The following is a 22,700-nucleotide window of genomic DNA, read 5'->3' as shown; positions in this document are numbered from 1 at the left end:
AAGCTCCTTTAAGAAATATAACATAAACCTGCACGTAGAAAAACACGGGCTTGACTATAAAATTCAAGTTTCTCCCACGACCGCAAGAGAAGTGTCTCCCATGCTTTCACAGTTTTGATTCTCTCTGGCAGCACACAATGACCTCCTGGCCTACTCCTTTTACTAAGTTAAAGCAACAGAGATGACTGAAATTTGAAAGCCCCCAGGGTTCATCAAGGCCAGGATTTCAAAACGTCAGCACTATTGATATTTTGAACCAGATAATTTTTTGTTGGAAGGGTTGTTCTGCGCCTTGGAAGCTGTTTGGCAGCATCCCTGTCCTCTATCCACCAGACGCCTCAGCACCCTCCACAAGTCCCCTTCTCCCCCAAGTCAAGACAATCAAAGTGTCTCCAGACCTTGCCAAATGTCCCCTGGGGCAAAACTACTCAGGTTGACAACCACTGATCTGAGCCTCAGTTTCTTAAGGTGTTAACCACTGTTACCTAATAAAGGACCCTGTGGCTCAATCAGTTTCAGAAATAATCAGTTAAACAGGCCCCTGCTGCTGCAAGGCTTTTCAGAGGCTGCAACAGGCAAATGTGAATCCTCATGAAGGAAAAACAGTATCAGCATCCCCCAGACATACTGGGCCAGAAAATCCTTTTGTCATAAGGTCCCTCTTAAAACGCCAGTGTTCTACAAAACACATTTTGGGAAACAGTCACCCAGACAGAGTATTCGACAGAAGAGTAAGCTAAGAGCCAGAGGAGGGTGACTTGGTTAGGGCCAGAAGCAAAAAAGAATCCAGGTCTCCTGGCCCCAGCCTTCCACTCACTTTCACTGCTTCCGGTTAACTTTACAAGAGTCAGAACTCTCAACATTTTGGACTTCCCTCAGACGGAAGTGCAGCTTTCAGCTGGGTCCTCCCACGGTGGCTCTCCACAATTAAGGGACTGAGAACTGTGCTGCAGACCTACCTCTCATTAAATCTTCCCACCACATCCTGATGAGCCTCGGTCCTGTATCTTGAATGCACGTCCTAAAAGAGACAACACCATTAACAAAGGCATTTACATAGTGCTGAGGCTAAGGGCCAAATGTGAAGAAGTTCCATCGAGCAACCCTAGGAAAAAGGAGGTGCCAGCGATGCTGCTGGAAACAAAATCCACTTCTCCATACTCTGCTGTGCCAAACGGGCCGAATGCTGTGCGCTGGAACTGGGATGAGACACTAACTGAATGTAGTGTTTATTACAACTAACTCCCCCTGACTTTTAGCACATTTTATCCAGCATCATGAAACATATTCATTCGATAAAATGTACATGCCCATGCCCGACATGCTGGGTACACACCAGTGTGTTTCACAGAGCACGACCTGTTCTCATGGAGCTTACAGTCTCATGGTTGCAGTGAGACAAATGAGTAAATACATACAAACTCTGGCAAATGCTACAAAAGAAAAACAGGGTGCAGTGATAGCACTTATGCAGGGTATAAATGCTATATATAGGGTAGTGAGAAGGCCCTCTGAGGTGATAAGCAGGCAGCCACTTGAGAGGTGGGGAAGAGCAAACCAACTGCAATGGGCGCAAAGCCATTTGTTCATTCACAAGTATTTAATGAGTGCTTACTGAAGACCAGGGACTCTTCCAGCATCTGGGAATATACAGTGAGGAAAACAAAGTCCCTGCTGTCATGAAGTTTAGAGACGAGCACAGAAAGGCAGACAATAAACAAATAAATATAAAACTTTAGGTAGCTGTAAAATTCTCTGAAGAAAAATACACCAGGTTAAAGGAGTGATGGACAGAACCGCCGGTTCTCCGCAGAGTGTGAGAAAGGACCACACTGGGGAGGTCGTACTTGAGCAGGGACGTGAATGCAGTGAGGAAGGGAGCCATGCAGATATTCCCATGCGAATATGAAGCGCAAAGGCCTTCGGGTGAATGTGTGCTGGGCATTTCTGAGGACCTTCAAGGAGGCCAGAGGGGCTGTAGTGACAAGTAAGGAAGGAGTTGTGGTGACAGGAAGCAGGTACTAAAATGTGAGGGAAGTCCATGTTGCCAAAAGAATGCAGCTCGCAAAACCCTAAGGCCAATCCAAACACCATTCCCAAGCAGCGGGTTGGGGACAGAACTCACACCTTGCCACTCAGAAAGCCCGTGTGGCATCTGGTGAGACACAGCCCCACACCTAACCATGTCCTCAGCTCTGGGAGAAAACCTTTCCTGCCAGAGTCAAAGTTCTTGCCAACATGGGGGTGTAACCAGCAAATGTCCCGTCATTATCCATTGGCGAAGGAGGGCCGCTGAGGAACTCTGTCCACAGTCTCTTTTTTTTTGCAATACACAAATACAGGCAGTGGCATGACTCTGCAGAATACTATTCAGATATCTAACTACATAACAGCTGCATCATATCTGCATCTCATTGGTGTAGAATTTGCAAATGCTTGGCAGCAAATATGAAATTCAGAGATTCCGAGGCACACACAGGGTCACTGAGATTTCTCTGCAGTGGCTTGCTTTCTTATTGGTTGCAGTCAAAGAGCTCCCTGCCCAGAGGTTATGCTGACCACTCCCTGGAATTGCTCACCCAGAATTTTTAAAAGAAAGTGGCCTACCATAAAGACATAGATTGATTTGAATCCCCTATAAGTAAGTTAAACAGACTTACCATGGTCATCGTGTACAACTGCTTGAGTGAATTCATGGTCCGTAGAAGGATGACCGCCAGTCCACCACCTTCCACTGTTTCTACAGTCCTGGCCAGCAAGTTCGGAGTTAAAGCTTCAAAATCCTGGAAGAAGGAGATCTTAGAAAGGGCTGGTCATACAAAGAGCACCCACAGAGAAGTTCGATCAAGGGCCGGTGATAAAGTAAAAGGAGGCCTTTCGAGCACAAACTCAGGACCATACACCTCACTCAATTCACCAGAATGGACACACACACGTGCTCTGGCTCTCTCGCTCTCTCTCTCTCTCATAGCCCCTTACTTAGCAGTAACACAGAAGAAAGTGCAGCCCTGGAGAACATGTGTACCTGGTTTTATGTCAAAAGCGTTTCTAATAATCTCTGATAAAATCATATTTGGAAAGAAGTCCTTCAGTCTTCACTGATTCACACCTGAATTTCAGAAACACTTCACATTCATTTTCTAGTATGTTTATAGATCAAAATTGCTTGACAGAACTCAACTGCACCACATGAGGGAGCTACTGCTTAAAGAAGCCATTATCACTGCAACTGGTAACAGCGGTGAGCTTGAGCTCAGGTGAGAATGAGGCACGATGCTATTTTTCTGGCCTCCAAAGTAGGATGCAAACCAGCAGCAGATGAGACAACACACTGGAATGCAGAAAGAAAAAATCTTCTATTCATGATTTCTCCCCATATTTCTTAAGTTATATTTTAAGGGATGTTTCATAATGTATATAATGATAATAGTACATGTAGATGATAAATAGGTACCAAAATGTGGGGATTTGTGCATAAATGTCTTCTTTTTACGGTGGAGGAAAGGGTATCAAAGAATCAAAGAATAAAAAAAAGACCAACACGGCTCAAAACAAAGAAAAATGTGAAACTTAGTCTATTAACCTCCCAGGGAGGAGAATATATACCAGTGAGGAAATTCATCAGGTAGTTCTCTGGGGGATTTTAAGAACTAGGAGAGGTGGGGGTGCAGAAGGTCCTGGTGGCCGCTATGCTAGTCAAGCACTCTGAACAGGACGTATGAGCACACAGGTCTGTACCTAACTGGAAAAACAAGTCCCATCACTCGCTTGTTACCGAAGTCTTCACTTAGTTCCAATAACGATCTGGGGTCCTAGGGTCACTTGAAGTGAGTGCACAGTGCTTTATCAGCTTTAGTTGGTTAGAACCAGTTGTGACAGAGCATCACTGCCTATTTTGGTATCTCTAGACAAAATTTTCTACTTTAGGTAGAAAATTTTATTTTAACATGGGATGAGTTATCAAGTTTCCTTTGGAAAGGGGCCAAGTCCTCCACTGATAAGGTTTAGGGGAGGAAGATACGTGTGCATCTTCTCTCCTTGCTGTACACCTGTTCTCCGGGGAACCACGCAGCCCAACACCCCCTCAGTGCTCCGGCTCCGGTCACAGGCCGGCAGACGCCACCCACCTGGAGAACACACATGCCGAAGGTGTTGCCCAGGATCTTGTGAGTCTCGTTGTAGTAGCAGTAGCGAATGTTTGTGGCTGCGACGAAGAGTTCAAAGGGGTCGTCTTGCTTTATGTTCAGCGTCCCGTTCTTTATTTTCTTCTGTAGCTGTCGCATTCTTTTCTTCCGGTGACTGCAACCAACCCCCATCCCATGAGAGCCAGTTAACCAGAGGTGCTGAACACTTGGGAGCAGGAGATGAGTACTATAATCATTCACTTAGAGCTTCAGAGCTAGAAGGCAGGCTGGAAATTGTAGGGCTAATTCCCTCCTTTTAAAGGTGAAGAAAACTGGAACAGGGTGATTAAGAAGATGGGCTTCGGAGGGAGACAATGGTAAGTCTGTGTGTCAGCTCTGCTATTTTGCTCCGTCACCTTCAGCAGATACTTACTTCACTTTAAAAGGAGGGTAATACTAGTTTCGAAACCTCATTTGGCCAGAGCTTTAAACCAACCTCGGTGGCCTCATTACCTCAGTCTCAAGCCACTGCTTCAACTACACGGTGCTGCTCCCCAGAGGACCTGGGGAGCTCGGTGAAGGCACGGTGATGGCGGGTTACTTTATTCGTTTTTCCTAAATAAATTCCTCTACTTCTTTCCCAACCTGTGGGATCGAGTCCTCAATGGCGGCTCTAATCTAAGACAATACTAATAGAGGATATGAGTCTCTTAGAAATTCCTGAATATTTTTGTCTTTTACAGGGAAGAGAGAACAAGAAAGCTCCAGAACTGAGGATTATAGCTGATCAAAATTTTATGATAGTTCTCTAACTGAATAGCTAAAACCAAAGCCCTCCTTGTGGGCCTCCACTTTCTCATCTGTGAAACGAGGTAGTTAGAAGAATTAATTTCCACTGTCCCTCTGACTCAGGCCTTAGCCCATAACGTAAAAGAAATTATCAGCTTTAACCTGATGCCCTATGACATCAAGAAATGGGTGGGATTGCTACAAGAGGCAGAGAGAGACTTTTAACAGTGATATCAGATGGCTTAAATTCAAAAGGCAAATCTTCCCAGAACACTGTGAACTGCCTAATTCTGCATCCATCTGACATCTATCAACATCTACAAACAGAGAAGAAGCAGCCCCCAAAACTTTCAATTCTGCTGACAGGCAACAGGTCTTATTTTTAATCTGAATTAAAATTAATCTGCCCAATTATGAAAGAATATATACAACAAAATATCAATTATGGTTTAAAACTACATACCAGTGACATACAGCTAGATACTAACAATACCTAAGTGTTAAGACTGTGGGTGTTTTTTATTTTCACCTTTGTGATTTTTCTATATTTCTTACAATAAAGCTTTTATAATTCTTTTTTTAAAAAGCAAATCTAGTAACCCAAAATCTAGTTTCTCTTAGGCAGAATCAAGACTCTTTAAGACCAAAGGATAGAAACTAATCAAATTTAACCTTTCACTAAGTAACATTAAAATACCTTAGAACTTGTTAATACATTCAACGCAACAAACATTAACTGAGCACCTACTACAAACATGCCAGATCCTTTGAAAGTATGAAAATATAAAGATAAGCAGAAGACGCCTCCTAACTAAATGAACTTAACACCTGGAAGTAAAGAAAGACCAACATGCAAGGGACTATTTCCAGAGAACGGGAGAACATAAGGTGACAGACACTGTAAGAGCAGACAAGTGCTGAAGAGGTGGAGGAGCCCTGCGACTGAAGGATGGAGGAAAAGCTTCAGGAAGGAGGCGGGCCCTGATAGGTGAGAGGAGCATTCCATAGGTGATGACAGAGATGGGAGTGGCATCCAAAGCAGGGAGGCAGCAGGGGCAAAGGCTGGGCGCTTCGTCACAGCAGAGAGCAGTCAGAGCTGGAGATAGGATTTCAGAGTCAATATCAGAGACAAACATGTTTGGGACTACAGGCCCAAGGACAGAATCACACATGCTAATTGGGTTTAGCGTAGGAGATAATAAGATCAAGAGAAAGAGAAGAGCTCTGGTTGGTCATTTGAGTAACTGACCTAGAAGCCAAGAAAGGAGAGCATTTCTGAGGTGACCACATGGCGGGTTATTTACCCCAAACTTCTCCATACACAGAGTTGTAGGTAGAACTGCCAAGTTTCTACCAGGTGATCAACCCCACCTCCCTTGGCCCAGGGATGGGCTTCCTCCCTCAAGAATTTGGGAGACTGATTTCCATATATTTGGACCTGAAGCACGTAAAACTCCTGCACTGCTTCTGCCATTAGGACCTCAAGAAACAGAAAGCTGATCTGAAGTGGGGAAAAAACAGAGACGAATGCAGAGATGAGGGACTGAGCAAGGACTGAGAGCATCCGCACTCTGGCTCTACACCCGAGGGAGAGCTGAAATCTCGTCCCCTTAGGGTTCATGAGCTCCCCTATACTTCAGTAAGCTCCCTTGGTGCCTAAGTGTTTGTGTTGGAGGTCTGCTATTTACAACTAGAAGTCTTAAGTTCTATGGCTTCAAAAAATTAAGATTAGCCACCTGTCAAATACATCAGTAAAGTGGTAGAGGAAGAGCTCTGAAAAGGAGAAAGAGGAAGAAAAGTTGTCTCATTAGGCATCACGTCATCAAATGATTTCCAAGAGGACTATTTGGTCACAATGGTAGAAGCAGCCAGACAGCAAAGAGGGTAACTGGGAGTGCAAAAGGCTTGTTTCAAAGTATAAGGCAATAAAAATGAGAAAATGCTATTCTGAGGGATAAAGCCGGATATGTAGCTAATCATTTAATTTTAATTTTATTTATGAGAATAGAGAGCTGAGCATGTTTAACAGGAAAAAGGAGAAAGTTTCAAATGGGACATGGAGTGGCCAAGAGAGGAAAGAAGGTGAAGGTCCTGCAAGGAGAGGAGAGATCCAGAGTAGATAAAGGGGTTTGCTGTAAACACGGGACAAGGTACGGCCTCCTCAGAAACAAAAAGGGAAAAGGAAGGGTAAAAACACTGAGTGAAATGGAGGTATGGAAAGGAAACTGAAGGAATGTGAATTAAGTGACCTTAGAAAAGTAGACTGAAAAATCATGTGCAGAAAGCAAAGAACTGGACTGGAGACTTAAAGAGCAAGAAAATAATTTAAAACATTGTCCAGGAATGAAGAAAGGACATCAACTCTATTATTTTCTCTATTTGGAAATGTCCTCAGAGACAGCACCTCCATTAACGATCCCTGAAAAACTATGTCAAAAAATCATGTCCTGACATTTAACTAACAAGCAGGAATTGGAAGTGGCATAAGACACTCAAAAGGCCAAGCTTACCTGCTAAACCCCAGTTCTTTCTTATAACACCACAACACTGAAGGCCGAGCCTTCACAGTTGCTTTGGATAGCATGTGATGGAGTATGACCACCTGCCAAAGAAAAAAGTCACAGAATCTCAGGGTCATAAGAGACTTTGAGACTGCTAGGCCCAAGACCTCATTTGACATACATGGAAACTAAACTGAGGGCCAGGAAAAGGAGGCGCCTAAGGTCAGAAGGTAGGTAGTGCTCAAGTTGGGACTAGGATACATGTCACGAACATTTAACCTGTGCTCAGTATACCACCCCAGGTGTCAAAAGCTGTTAACCTGTCTGCAAGGAATTCTAAATGTAGAGTATTTATCACTTACAAAAATCAAAGGAGGGTCCCCCCTAGGCATTTTTGATAACGAAAACTAGTCAAGGGACCTAATCTCATTAGGCGCTGAAACCTGAGAGTGCCTGTAACGTGCTGACTCTTTGGGACATGATACAAAATCAGTCAAGAAAGCGTGTACCAGGTCTCACCTGATCTTTTCCTCGATCTCCGACTACAACAAAGAGAGACCTCTGCCGCTCAGCTACCCCATTCTCGATGAGAATCCGGATTCGGTTATCGACTTTCTTCCGATGCATGGTCAAAGATTATCCCTAAAACAGAAAGAAAGGAAGCACACTGGACATGAACACCAGATTCTGGGTGAGGCTGCTGCCTCCTGTGGGGACTGTACTAGACACACTTATAAGTAACATCTTAACCCTCAAACAGCTCCTTTGGGAAGATATTACCTTCATTTTTAAAATAAGAAAACTGAAGCTTTGAAGATGAAGAAAATGTTCCCTCTACATGGGCAGTCAATGGGGAAGCTGTAATTTACACCTCTATTGAGTTTTTTTAAAAATCAGAAACTGTGTTCAAAAAAAAAAATAGAATGATTAAAATACATAATGGTATATCTATAGTATAATAAGGTCGTTTTCTAAAGAACATTTTCAAAATCATTTTTAAAAGTTATCTAAGGGTTTGGATGTACCCTTAGATATGTACCCTTATGAGAGAATAACATGGCAGGATAAAGTAGGAAACCATTTTTTATGCATATAAATAATGCATAGAGAAAAATAACTGGAAGAAAATACCAAAACAGTTATTTCTGGATGGTGAGATTACAGGTGATTCTTTTTGTTCCTTTCTTTTTTAGAGTTTTGCTTTTTTAAAAAATTCACGTGCATTACTAATAAAGTCAGGGGGAAAAAGTAAATGATTACTATGATGAAATGTGTCTAGCTGTTTCCTCATGGGAGGGAAAACTATACTGCAGCCTGTACAGATAGACCTCAAGTTACTGTAATTACACACAATAAAATACTATATAATTACACCAAAGAAATACACCAAAGAAACATCAGATATATTTATCTTGCTATAACGTAAACTTTAAAATGACACAGTTGACATTCCAGTGCCTGCTGCATCCTAAATATAAAGCCCATTAATTGAAACTTAACCATGCCTTATCTATCCTTCTAATCTCCCAATCCAAATATGAATTTTAGCAGTTCTAACACTTACTATTAAACAGTGTCACAACCAGTAGTTCCTATTTTATTAGGAAAGGAGCAAGCATAACTACTGAAGTAGCCCAAGGAAGAAAGTGACAGAGGACTGCCACTCAGCTCTGCCTGACTCCAAAGCCTGAGGTCTTTCCAGTTCACCAACCTGCCCAGTTTGCAGGCCGTATTGCCTGCCACATAAAGAAAGACTCCACGGTAATCAATCAGTAACTAATTATTGGGGCTGCTTTTTGCCCTAGTTACTGTGGGAGCCCCAGAAGTAGGACCTGATAAAGCCTTGTCTTCAAGGGGCTTTTCATTCTCCTTGGAGAAGATATTTAAGAGAAAGAGATGAGAGACAATCTGTGTAAAGACAGATAAAAACAGATGTAAAAATAATAGCTACAGCCAGTGGCCTGATGAAATTCTGAGATTACCGTGGCTTAGAGTTGCCACGGAAGGCTTGATGGATGAAGAAGGCCTTGAAGGAGGAAAACGGTTTTTCATTCACTCATATATTCGTCTAATACACATAGCATCTGTGTGCCAGGCACCATTCTAGGTGCACTGGTAAATAAAGTCCTGAATCTGGCTGTTGAATAAAGAGTATAAATGACTGAGTATAGTAAAGTAGCTAAGAGTGTGGGACGATCTGGAATCGGATGGCCTTAGTTCGATCCCCAGGGCTACAACCAGGAACTGCGGGCAAGGTCTGCGAAAAGCAAGTGTTGTCACCCACCCACTTACCCGACCCCTCAGCTACGGGTCCCTAGAGAATGGAAATCGAGCCATGCAACCTCCGAGAGTTCTGGAGAGGAACGCCCGAGCGGCTGTCTATTGGGGAAACAGAATCCTGCCTTCTAGGAGCGCCAGATTGGGGCGGCAGTCGGTGTGGGCCGGGCATCGACATGGATGCGGAGGCTTCGACCTCGAGCCAGTCACCCCCGAGCCCAAGGAGGACACTGACAACCACCTTGGCACCCACTGCCAACCATCCCGTGATGAATACCTGCGCCCCGAGCCCGGTGAATTCCAGCCAGCAGCAAAGCAGAAGCACGTGGGGGAAGCGAACTACTCCGGAGTGGAGGCGCAGCAGGCTGCCCCTAGCGGATGCCTGCCGCACGCTGAGTTCGCCTGGCTCCGGGGCGCACGTCCCGCTCAGGCGCTAGTAGACGGCGGGTACGCGAGCGTGCTAACGGTGCTGCGACGGCGAGCGATGGGGGGGACCTTTTACAATCCTGTCGCTGCGTGATGACGTCAGAGGCCCAGGAGGCGGAGTTGCAGCCTACATCGCAATGCGGCTGTGCAGTTTAGCTTCTGCCTTTGATGGCTATGTTGCCAATGCAATTTGCCTCTCTCCCCATGTCAGAATTAAAATACCCTGGCTATCAAGGGCAAAATAAGCATACAAATGTCTGCACCCCTAGCTCCTGCTAGTGTGCCGGGGATAGCTCAGGTGATCAGATAGAATCGGGGCAGCACACGATAAGTGGTAGTTTTCAATGTTAGCCTGGTGATGTGAGACTGTTGGCTCCAGGACCTGTGCGTAGTTTTACCGATCCTCTTATTTAAATACCTTCCCATTTTTATGTGACACGAGGGAATTCGATCAGCAGACCTATTTCATTCATCTCACGTGACCCTCCACACCGCAGTAATAACCTCGTAGTCTGGAATTCCGCAGGTTTTCTACCCATTGCATCCGCTGTACTTCGCAGGTTCCTAACTTCAGGCCTGTTATCTGGCCGTCAAATGCTGGAGCTCTTCTAAAAACCAGCTCTGGGGACCCACTGTTGTGACTCCCCCCAGTCCAGCTCCCAGGAGAACGCGCCCAAGCACGTGATTACAAGGGCCACCCATGCGTACTTTTACATTGGCTTTGGTCCAGAACGTTGAACTTAAAGCAAACAAATCGAACTGCTTGCGTTACATTTCTCGGATACCTCACATTTAGAATGTCTGAAGCCGAACTCATTTCCCTTGCTCCTTGAAACTGCTTCCCCAAAGAGACGCTTTTAAATCTAAGGTGATCATCAGCACCACCACCCATCTAATCCAAGATCTGTCGCCAAATTTTTATAATTCAACAAATGTTAACATGCCAGACACAAGGAAATGACCAAAATGTTTCTGTTCCTCATGAAGCTTACATAATTCTAGGTTTTTAAGTGATGTTAAGAATAAAGTATCCATTGAGTAAAAAGTGACTGAGGGCACTGCTTTAGAGGTGGACATGAAAGGTCTCTGAAGTGTTGACACTGGAGCAAAGACCTGAACTTAGTATACATTTTAAGAATGTTTGAGTGAAAAGCCTTCCCAGGGAGAAAACGTTCACGAGTCGAAAAATCTTGGCAAAGCAGCCAGCATGGACCGAGTAGTGAGCAATAAGGAAAATAGAAAATTAGACCAGATAATGAAGGGCACGTAGGCCGTATTTACATTTTCATTCTAAGTGTGATGGGAAACGACTGAACTTTGGGGATCAGAGAAGCGACAAAATCTGACTTGCCCTCTTATATGGTTCATTCCTGCCACTATGCAAAAATTATACTACAGGAACGTAAGTAGAAGCAGGAACCATTTATAAGCTACCATAGTTACCTATTCTAGTTGGTAGTGTGGTGGTTACAAGTGCTAGATGACTCAGGACATATTTTCAAGGCAGAAGTATGTGGATTTGCATAAGGACTAGATACAGGGTATGAAAGAAAATCAAAGATGATGTTCAAGGTGTTTGTCCTGAACTGGATGGATGTAGGCTAATCAGGTCAATGTGGAATACTCATGACATTCAAATCAAGATACTGAGTAGGAATTTGTTTTCAGGAGTTTGGGACAGAGAAATATTTAGGACTAAAATCCTGATTATGCCAAATCATGGGACCAGGTGAGATCACCTAGAGATTAGCTAGAGATGAAGCCTAATAACAGAAGTGTGGAGAACTCGGCAAAGGATACTGAGCACTGGCAAAAGATACTGAGCACTGGTATGATCGGAAATACATAGAACCCATTCACCACCACCATTCACTTTGTCATTTCTTACATGGGCCACTCCAGTAGCCATCTCTTGCCCTGTACAATTTGTTCTCAACACTGCACTGAGTGATCTTTAAATGGCAATTTTATTAGGTGGCCCACAATCCTTTCCCCCCTACCCCCATCCCCCTCTACACACAGCTTAAAAATCTTCAAGTTTTCAATTGTTAAGAGACAGAACTTAACATGAAGTATGTCCACAGTAGCTCTTAGGTTTCTTCAGGCTCTAACTCCACTAAATCTGCACTCCTTCCACTTGAGCCAGACAGTCGTCTCAGTCACTGGAGATTGGACCTCTTTGGCCACGCTCTTCACTCTCCTTCTTTGCCTACTTTACTACTCATCCTTCAAGTCTTAGTTCAATTATCTCTTTCAACAAAGTCTTTCTTCATCATTTCAACTAGGTCATATCCTATCAGTCGAAGCCTTAATATCTATCATCAACCATGTTGCTCCATCATGGCTGTTTGCTATACTTTACTGTCATGACATCACTATCTTTGACTAGACTCTTCAAAGTGAAAGCAGGAACCAGTGACTTTGTCACCACTGAATGCTCAGTGCTTGGTATGATGCCTGGGGCAAAGGATACCCAAATTTTCTGAATGAAGATTTTAGTTCAGTGGCTTAATACGGTGGCTCCCTAATATAAACAGTACTTGAAGAAAATTAGCAGTTACAAATAAGAATACAACATTAAAAACTGGCTTTACTAGATTAAGATGGTTTTTTACCACCTAAACTGAAAGAGCCAGTCTTCTGCATGGGACTGGATTAGGCTTTAGAACAGCTGTTAAAAATATTAAAATCCTGATTGAGAGAATGTCGTAGTCCAGCCTTCTTAGGAGACAAGGCTACCAAAGAAATTTCTTTAAGCTTTTTCTTCTCACGAGTAGCATATCTTTTCTAGAGCTTTGCTGGCTGGTATATACAACTAAAGCAGACTTCACTCAAGGACAATAGGAATCAGGTTTTAATATGATTTAATCTAATGTAATTTAAAACATTCACTAGTCTTTTCCAGTATTTCTGTAGAATTCAAAATTGGAAAAGGTATAGAGATGAGCCTTAACAATTTACTTTCATTTTCCTGAGGGTTTTTCTTCCCCAATAACTTTAGAAGGAGTAAGCTCTAGGGCAATACCAAACCTTTTAAATAGAACTTAACAAAAGTTAGAGTGCTTAATAAGAATTCCAGTGAGTCGGGGATTCAGGAGCTTAAAGATTAAATGGAGGGTTTGAACTCAGTGCTTACCTGTATCCCATTTCACCTAATTAGGTATATTATTAAAAATATAAAGAATACAAATTTCCTAAGACACTTAGAAGTCTGACTACTCAATTACCTTCTACATTTTAAGAACTGGCTGTCAACAGAGCACCTCAGTTAATAAGCCTTCTGAGAATAAACACACATTCTCACATATGTAAGTGGAAAAGTCTCCCATGAAACAGAGTTGCATGTATAGGAGACAAAAGAACTGTAGACACTAACTGATTAAAAATATTTTAAGGATATTTGTTTTAGCATCAAGATACAATGATCAGAAAAGCTCTTCCATATTCTTCAGGGATATTAGGATCTGGAAATAAAACTGCCCTAACCAAGGTAATTAACGACATTCTACCTTAAAGCTTTAAAATAGAAGTCTCATTAGCCACGCCAGATGATTGATTTTGTGCATTTACAGAAGTTCTTTATATATGTGGAGTCTTTTTATACCAAGAAGCTACAATGACATGTATGACAATCATTTCCTTGCAACTCCACTAAAATATGCATTTGACCAAACCAAGGCCTTCTGGTAGGTAGGACAAGTATTCACATATTATACAGAACACTTAGTACCAAGACTCAGATCTTAATGGGACTTTTAAAAAAGTTCTCTGCCCCATAAGAGGCACTCCTTTAAAAAATATAGTCTGAATTGAGGCATAAAAGCTTTACATTTAGACTGCAATGGTAGAGTGCCAAAGGAAAAAAAATATATAGTATTTCAAAAGAAACAATTCCTTTAAAAACATACATAGAAATATTCAAACTACTAACACCTTTACACATTCACAACACCTGCACTAATGCATCGAAGTTTGAAATCTAGAAAGCATTTCTCTCCAATCCCATCTCTGAACTGATTCATAGAGATCACTGTGTAAAGAACTTATATCCTTCAATTCTGATTGTAAATGTCATGAAATTATTTTCTACACAGAGAGCAAATTTAGTTTTATATGTAGGATTATAAGCATACATCATCTAGGGATTACCCCAAGAAACGACAAATATTTTATCTAATCCCTCTAAAATACAGCTAACATATGGTTGTGGTACATCCCAGGCAGATGTCATTTAAAGCACACAAGTCGAGGTGCTAGCAAAAGAAATACTCATTTGCAAAAGTAAACAGAACCCTTCCAATATGATGTACCACAACCACACATGAGAATAGTTGAGAACTTATTTTTATTTTATAATAAACATTGAAGATTCCGCCCCCACCCTCACACCCCCATCACCCTACAAAACTTTTGAATGTGGAATGTTCAACGGCCTATCCATTTTAGTAAGGTTATAAAACCAGCAAAAACTCCAGCTGTCTAACGAATGTTTGAAAACAGTTTTGTTTTAAAGTAGCTGAGCACTTACTGGAAAAATTCTTCAGCTAAAGGCTGAAAACAAAATTCAATTTCTGCACAGAAAAATACCATTAACTTAGTAGCCTTTGCTTAATAGGTGGGATTAGTTCTCCATGAAGTCCAAGTGGAATATGACAAGCAGCATTAAGTTCACAGGCACACAGAACTAGTGCTCAAATTGCTAGCACATATTCCAATATAGTATATAAATTACTAAACTGTCCATCTCCATCAAATTTGTGACTCTCCCTATGCATCTAAGAGAAAGAATCAAAACTCTGAATATAAATACCTAGTGAGAAAAGGATAATTCAATTAGGGTTAGATAAAGTAAGTACAAGTACTATAGAAATAGATGCTGGAGAGATAACCATAAAATTTGTAACACTAAAAATGCATTGGGGGAACCACATAAGCTGCTAGCTGCTGAACACCAGTGTTTCAAGATACAACTTTTAGAAACATGTTTTATTTGTTTTGATTATACCATCAGAGCTGAAACTGACTGTCATTTCCCTAAAATAGGGAAACCAATCTAAAACACATACTGGTGCTTTTCAAAAGATAGCAATTTAAAAGGGTGGTAGCAGCAGTCATTTGATATATTTGATCTTTTAAAAACCTTCAGGCTGCAAGAAAAACATGTGACCAAGAGTGTTATGATTATCCATTATAGATTTTCATCAGTACCTGTACCAATTTAGGTGACAATACATCAAGAATCCAAAGATTAGTGACAGACAATGTACGTCATAAGGAATGATATATAGTACCAATCCTTACAAAAGTCATTGTCAGAGAAACTGTTATGTGTTCAAAAGGTATCTAAATACTTCACATTAAGTACAGAAGCGGCCATCCAGATTTCATCCCATTTTTGTTGCATATTTTTCAAAAAGTGCCAATCGAAGCCTTATTCTGCATTTGGCTTTGTCTTATACAGTATCAGCTGTTAAGAAGCAATTTACATGTGTTTTTATAACCACAGTCGTTTGGCCAGAGGATGAACAGTGCTGTGTCAAAGTTGGTAGCCAGCCTTATGTGTGTGATTAAGGGCCCATGCATAATTTGGTATGCATCTAAATGTTCAGTGCTCCAATTTAACTGGAAAAGCTGTGAAATGCAATTGTTCTGCTAAACCACACTCCTCCTTCCACTTTCTTTTCAAAGGAAATATTTTTGTCAATTACCATTGAATAATGCTAGGGCTGGTTTGTAGATTTTATCCAATGTCAAAAGTCAGTCTTGCTTTTTCCAAGTCATTTCAATTAACTATGGAGATAGTATCACCCTGTAAAGTATATTGTGTTTTACTCCTAAGCAAGGGTGAGGAATCTGAGTATCATTGTGCAAGGCTCAAGATGACGCTTAGGACAGAACATGCAGAGTAAAAATAGTTTCCTTCCATATCCAGGTAATAGAAAGCTGACAACTGTAGTCCTGTCTTTATGGGATGAAAACAGTCCCTTTACAATAAGTTTCCTGAAAGGGAGAACAAATAGATAATAACTCTTCTGGTAACATATTATGGTACACTGGCCAGTGTGTTTTTGGCGATTAAACATAATCCTGTGAATCAGATTAATTCACTTGCTGAGTGTTCATTTGCGGCATCCCTCTGTTGGGTCTTGGGGGCCCTCCACGACCTAGAAGACAAAAATGGCATTTGGTTTTTCTCTCAAATACTATTTGTTTTGCCTTCAAGCAGATTTTCATCTGAAGTCAAGAAGCATGTGGGCAGCTTGTCATCATATTATTAGGTTTAAGAGGTCAATTCTTCAGTGTTCAAGTTTCACCTGTCCTGGAAGTTGCTCATGTTCTCTAGCTAAAAGAAGAGTAGAGCTAATGGAGTATTCCACCAGTACTCATTCATTCATTCATTCAACAAGTATTTATTGAGTGCCTACTATGTGCCAGGCACTGTCATCAGGCGTTGGAAATAGATACAGCAGTGAAGACAGACAAAGTACCTGCTCTCATGGAGCTTACATTCTAGTGTACACTCTAGCTTACATTTTCAGTAGTAAGTAACATCATACTATCAAAATTAATAAAAGCACCAGAATGAAAAACAGACCTTATTACCTAAACTGTTAAAAAAAAAACTACATAACATTGAAAATTGTATAATGACTTGTAACAGGTAAAATAACTTTTTACATGCTGTTAAAACAGTTTAGCTACCAGTCAACTCAACTTTCATAGAATATGCTACAAGGTGAAAAAGAACAATAACCTACATTCACATGCAAATATCCTTTGATACTCCAAGTCAGTAATTCCCCGGTGATCCATTAATTTTGTTTTTAATGCACCTTTTAGTTGGCCAGTTTCTACTAGCGTTGAAATTAAAGTACTTTGTAATTCCTCCTTAATATACATTTTATACATCTTATGGCCAATATCTAGAGGAAACCTATTCAATTTACTTCCCTCAAATCAGAGAACCATTTAGAACTTCAGATCATATGAAATGCTACCCCTAATTGTTAATAGGTTGACTTCCTCCCCAAATAGGAAGCAGTTTTCCTACAGACATGAACAAAAGCAAAAACTCTTAAAACCTATAATTTTTAAGTATAATTCAATTAGTTACGGATTTGGAGGTTTTGTTTAAAAGAAATCATTTGACATTTATATAACAGTGTGATCTAAAAAGCAGTGACACTTCAAAGTTCTATGACTTCTAAATGGTTCTCTACATGTAACTATGGCTTATTTGGCCATTAAAGGGTCTCTGGCCCTAAAATATAATATGCATGTTTCAAAAATAAAAGAATAATAAATTTATATAAATGTTCAATCTCATTCCAAAAATGTCTTACAAAAATGTTTCAGTTAAGTACTTCCTAAAAACATTTAGCAGGTGTTAGGACCTGAAAAATAATTTGCAGTTGGAAAAACACTTTTTCTGAGGAGGAGAAATGTTCTAGTTGTCAAGACAGTTTTATAGTAACAGGGAAAGTCATTCAAAAAATTAAATTTGGGTTTAAGATAAATTTTAGAAACAGCATTTCATTTAATCCCTAGCAACAAGTCTGGAATTGATTAATGTATTCCTAACATGTAACCTACATGCAGATTATGAACAGCTCTTCCAAGGCCAGAACAGAAGCTCCACTTAGGAGCTAGGATCACCACCACAAAATATTACCTCGTGGGGCTCCCCGTGGTCCACTCTGCCCAGAGCCTCGCTTGAAATTCTGCTGATATCCATCCTAAAAGACAAGCTAGTTAGTACTGAAGAGAAAAAAAGGTAATTTTTTAATGCTTACCCATTTATGTTCTTAAGGTCTTAACACTTGCAGAATACAGAATTCTTCCTTATTCTTTCAGACATTTCAATATATCATAGCTAAAAGTTGTTCTGTAATTATACTTCTACTATTCTCAAGAACATTCCATGAGATTTATTTCTCTGCTCTCGAATATCATAGTTTTTAATGCACTCGATTAAAGGAGTACCCTATACTGAGCGCTAAGAAAAGCAAAAGTCATCATTCCCCGTAATGAAGTGTCTTGTACAAAGGTATAAAAATTAGCCCCAAATTACTTAGTTACTTAAGTCCATCAATAAATTACATCAATCCCTTTCATTTCGGTCAGGTTTATATCTTAAAACAACTTTACCTACCCGCTGATAGCCAGAGTAGTCCCGGGGAGCACTGAACTGAGACTGTGTATAACCACTGTTTGGAGTGTTAGAGAATGAAGGGCGGTAACCATCATATCCTCCTAAAATTTAGGACAAGGGAATAATTATCTTCACAAAAAATTTTTACTTTCATGAAATTTTCACTCATCCATGCACATACACAAAAAGATAACAAACGAAAATCCTCATAAGGTCTGATCATGTATATAAAGGAATTATCTCTTAAGAGGACAGTGGTAAACATAAATTTGACATATAAGAAAACTCAATGTCGATTTAAATGACTGTATCAAAACATACTAGAAATGTTTAAATTGTACTTAAGAGGCTAATGAAAGAGATAAGTATCTTTCTCAAAAACCATGGCATGTTTCTGAATAGTTCACAAATCTGAAGAGAACTTGAACTTGCTGTTTCTGTTTGTTTTTACCTCTGAAGCCATTGGCAGGGCCCCTGTATCCATTCATCAAGCCTCTAGCACCACGGGAGCCTCCGCGAGACACACCACGACTATTGTAATAGGGCTGACTGCTACGAGGAAATCCAGTGTTCTGCTGGGGAGGCTGCTGGTGGTTACCAGTCACTTGATGGGGCTGGTCCTGGGAACCGTGATAAGTGCCAACCACTAAAATAAAAATAAACAAATATGTATGTGTATGTATGTACATATACACAGACATATATATACTTACACACAGCTCATTACAACTCGTTCTCCCACATGCTTTCTGGTTTAAGAAGTGTCTTATACAGTGTCCTCAAAGTTTAATTTTGTCTTTAAATAAATTTTCTTATAACAAAAGGGTAAACTACACATTATTTCTTCTACCCATATATTAAGCTAAGTGGAATAAATTTCTCCAACAATAATTCCAAACCTTTCAAAGCACACAACTGCATGACAGCACACAATTCTATCATTTCAAATGACTTGAAAGCTACATTATTAAACATCTTCTGAGAGGAATCTGCCTATTATTAGCACAAGAGACCCAAAATAATTCAAAAGATCTTATATATTGAAACGATACAATTACCATTTTGTACCATTTAGGCTTTTTTTCTTCTATTATAAAGCTCCTTAGTAGCTGAAGCTTTCTTATCTTTTAAATCTCCCTCAATACTTAGTGAAAACATACAAAACCATGCTCACTCATAGCTAAGTAGCTATATGGAGAATATTCAGCCAGTTACAAAGATAAACCAGCAGAGGCCTTCGACTTATACCCCCCTTAATGACTGATTCCATTTCAAGTACTTTTATTGAGCACAGCCAGTTTAGAAGACAGTTAAATGGTACTCACACTGGCATGCAACTTGAAGTGAAAAAAGGGTTCTAAAGGCCACACGACCTTGGCACCCCACCCCATGTCTTCTACAATAGGGAGAAGTCTGGAATCTAGAAACTTTCAAAAATTCAATACTGAGCTATGTATCTAATACTACCCCAATGTTCATAATTCATGGGGGACCAAAACGGGGGTGCTAACAGGACCTTTGGGAGGCGAGGAAAGTATAAACCAAAGGAAGGTCCACACCCCAGGAACAAACACAGTCAGCAGAGTCTAGCCAGCCCGTATCTCCCATGCTTGGGCAGAGAAAAAAGGTGGTGTGACTCTTGAAAATCCTTACCTGACCTATCTTATATCCTCGAGAAACCCCAAATACACTTATTAGTGTTTAGGATGCTACTTTGCAATAAAAAAAGCTAGAGAATGCCTAGAAGGAAAAGGGGTCATGATTCCTTTTTCACCTACATAATGGCCCAAATACACTATTCACAATGTGACTGATCTTTCCACATAGATTACCTTTTACTAAGTTTCCAAAATTTAAAATTACAAGCACATACCACAACAAGTTAACACTTTCTATCTAAAAAATATTCATTTGTAGGCATGTAGAAAGTAGTCAAAAGAACTGAATTTTCGACTCACTTTTTATCAACAATTTTATTAATCTTGGTCAAATCTCACTGCAAGAAACTCAAAGCAAAACAATTAAAGTGTGATCTTTATTTAAAAATACAAGAATTCCTATTAAAGTGTTTATAAAGCATAAAACTCTAGTCCATAAAAAATGGCCAAAGATCCTTGCCAGATCCTTTTCATGTTGTTTCTGACTAGATACTAATTCAAATGAAAACTTATGGAATTGTTTGTTCAATAAACATCAGACTGCCCTTAATATGCAAAGCACGTCCTAGACACAAGAGATGTATCACAGTTACCAACACATAATCCTTGCCCATATGGATGTTTTAATAATGGGAGATAAAGTGAATAAAATACACATACAGGTGAAACAGTCAATATTATATCAGCTAATAAGTGATGAGGAATAAACCACAGTAGGATAAATGAGTGACCTAAGTTAGTGTGCTGTATTTAATATGACAGGATGAGGAAGGGAACAGACCTAAAAGAAGTCACAAAGCAAAGCCTTGCAAACATCAGTGGAATAAACATCAATGAGTGGAAAAAAAAAGTGTAAAGGCCCTGAGAGGAGAAAACATGCCGTGTTTGTGGCTGGTATGTGTACATAAGGAAGAAAACAGGATATACAACTTAGGATCAAGGCAGGGGCCAGATCACAAAGGATCTTGTAAACCAACGTAAGGGCTTTAGATTTCTTTTCTAAATAAAATGCAAAGTCACTGGAAGATTTTGAGCAAGAGTGAGTCACCTGATTTATATTTTAAAATAATCATTTTGGTTACTGTGTGGAGAAAAAACTGGGCTAAAACAAGTATCAAGGGAGACAACTGCAATAATCCAGATGAGAGATAATGGCTGCCTGATTAGAGGGGTAGTGTGGAAGTGTTTAAATAAGCAAAGCGCGATTTTTTTTAATTGAAAATATCTGTGAATGTTATGAAGTTAATCTTTATAAATAATGCGTATTTTGAAATGGTAACAAAAAGTTATCTATCTAGCTCAAGTGCTTCATAGTCAACTAGTAAAGTCAAGTATAATATGAGAGTAAGACAGTTTGAAGTCAACTGGCACAAAGGGCAAAAATTAACCAAATCAAATGATATACAATCATTACTTTTAATTTTATCAATCTGAAAAAAATGGCAAAATAGCAAACATGTCAGCACAACGTCCAAAGGTCCCAAATATATATATATATGGCTCCACAAATTATGAGTACATGGCAATGAAATAATTAAAGGAGCCTGAGAACAAGAAGTTCAGTTACATTCAGAAGTTGAGCGCACACTGCATTACTGACAAATTTCTATCAGAATATGGCTGATTCAACCTCCCTACTGATTAGTAATGCTGAACACTACAGGGACATGTAAAAATTTAGTACTGACAGACCTACAACGTTGATCCAGGTCTATCAAGAAATCAGACTATAAGAAAATGTCATAGTTACTTAAGTCAGCCTGATAAAATTTAAGCATTAACTCCTATGATTCTATTAGCAGGGTTTGCTAGTTTGTTGAGATTCCAATTAAATTCTGGGGAATTAAATATCCAAAGACCTAAAAAGGATACTTCATGTCTTACAAATTTAAGAAATCGAAAATATCTCTATCTACTTAGTATGACAGGCATGCTAACTGGCCAAATCATGACCTTACTTGCCAACAAGGACTGTTTCAACCTAGTCTACCAAATGCAGTCATGCCAACTCCTTACTGCTTTTTAACTTTGTATGACTAAGTGCCAGGTATTGTGCCAACATCCTTCAATAAATCAGCAATCAAAAACAAAGCTGACCATAATTGAGTAACAAGTTTAATTCCACTAAAATCATATTATGAAAAAGGATATTCTGAAAGCTCACTGAGCAATGGAAAACAGCCTCTAAAAATTGCATGTAATTCACATACAGCAAATATGGGCTTGATTTAACTCAGGATCAGCAATGAAAAATTCATAAGGTCTAATACTGAAACTAAAACTCTTGGATATGGCCAGTCTAAGGTCAAAACTTTCCTAATATGGTCAAACCAAGTAGCCAAGGAAGTGACACTGGGTGTCCTACCTGTTTGAAGCTGTTCTTGCTGAAGCTCTGTTTGTTCTACTTGGTGAGGCTGACTGGAAAAGCTCTGGTTATAACTGGCCTGGTACTGATTTTGCTGTTTTAAAGTTTCTGGTTCATTAACAGGAGGAACTGGGGCATTCATATTGAATACCTGTAAGTAAATAAATGATTACTTCATCCTGCTATGCTAATAATTTCCCTACTTATAACACGGAAGATTTCAATGCTAGTTTTACCTCAAATATAAAAAAGAGCATTACAGAAGTCTTGCACATCGCACACACACACAAACAACCCTTCAATTAATGCACTTCAATGTGGGAAAAAATATATACACCACACAGCATTTAAAGCAGAGTATAAATGGGGATTAAGTCTTTAAAAAGACACACAATCAGCAGCCTTAGA

The 22,700-nt window shown here is 40.0% G+C and overlaps 2 protein-coding genes across 3 annotated transcripts in view; both read right to left on the bottom strand.

The window, feature by feature from the left end:
* NAT10 (N-acetyltransferase 10) overlaps nt 1-10,149 on the bottom strand; it is a 35,840-nt gene extending 25,691 nt beyond the window's left edge. The window contains exons 1-6 of one of the 2 annotated variants that reach the window (XM_016147127.2): nt 9,969-10,149; nt 7,934-8,056; nt 7,424-7,515; nt 4,128-4,299; nt 2,661-2,783; nt 960-1,021 (exon numbers count right to left, since the gene is read on the bottom strand). In XM_016147127.2, the coding sequence (XP_016002613.1) occupies nt 960-1,021; nt 2,661-2,783; nt 4,128-4,299; nt 7,424-7,515; nt 7,934-8,041 (557 nt within the window). In that variant the 5' untranslated portion in view covers nt 8,042-8,056; nt 9,969-10,149. Of the gene's footprint in view, nt 1-959; nt 1,022-2,660; nt 2,784-4,127; nt 4,300-7,423; nt 7,516-7,933; nt 8,057-9,706; nt 9,914-9,968 lie in introns of those variants that run through there. The other variant, XM_036220759.1, reaches the window with a different exon arrangement.
* Nucleotides 10,150-12,964: 2,815 nt separating this feature from the next.
* The window catches only part of CAPRIN1 (cell cycle associated protein 1), a 34,097-nt gene continuing 24,361 nt past the window's right edge, over nt 12,965-22,700 (bottom strand). The window contains exons 15-19 of the mRNA XM_016147126.2: nt 22,293-22,443; nt 18,721-18,915; nt 18,270-18,370; nt 17,790-17,853; nt 12,965-16,281 (exon numbers count right to left, since the gene is read on the bottom strand). Coding sequence (XP_016002612.1) covers nt 16,217-16,281; nt 17,790-17,853; nt 18,270-18,370; nt 18,721-18,915; nt 22,293-22,443 — 576 coding nt within the window. The 3' untranslated portion in view covers nt 12,965-16,216. The remainder of the gene's footprint in view (nt 16,282-17,789; nt 17,854-18,269; nt 18,371-18,720; nt 18,916-22,292; nt 22,444-22,700) is intronic.

This window comes from Rousettus aegyptiacus, unplaced genomic scaffold (genome assembly GCF_014176215.1).
Source record: "Rousettus aegyptiacus isolate mRouAeg1 unplaced genomic scaffold, mRouAeg1.p scaffold_m13_p_5, whole genome shotgun sequence".
NCBI lineage: Eukaryota > Metazoa > Chordata > Mammalia > Chiroptera > Pteropodidae > Rousettus > Rousettus aegyptiacus.
This window is presented reverse-complemented; position numbering and strand designations above follow the sequence as displayed.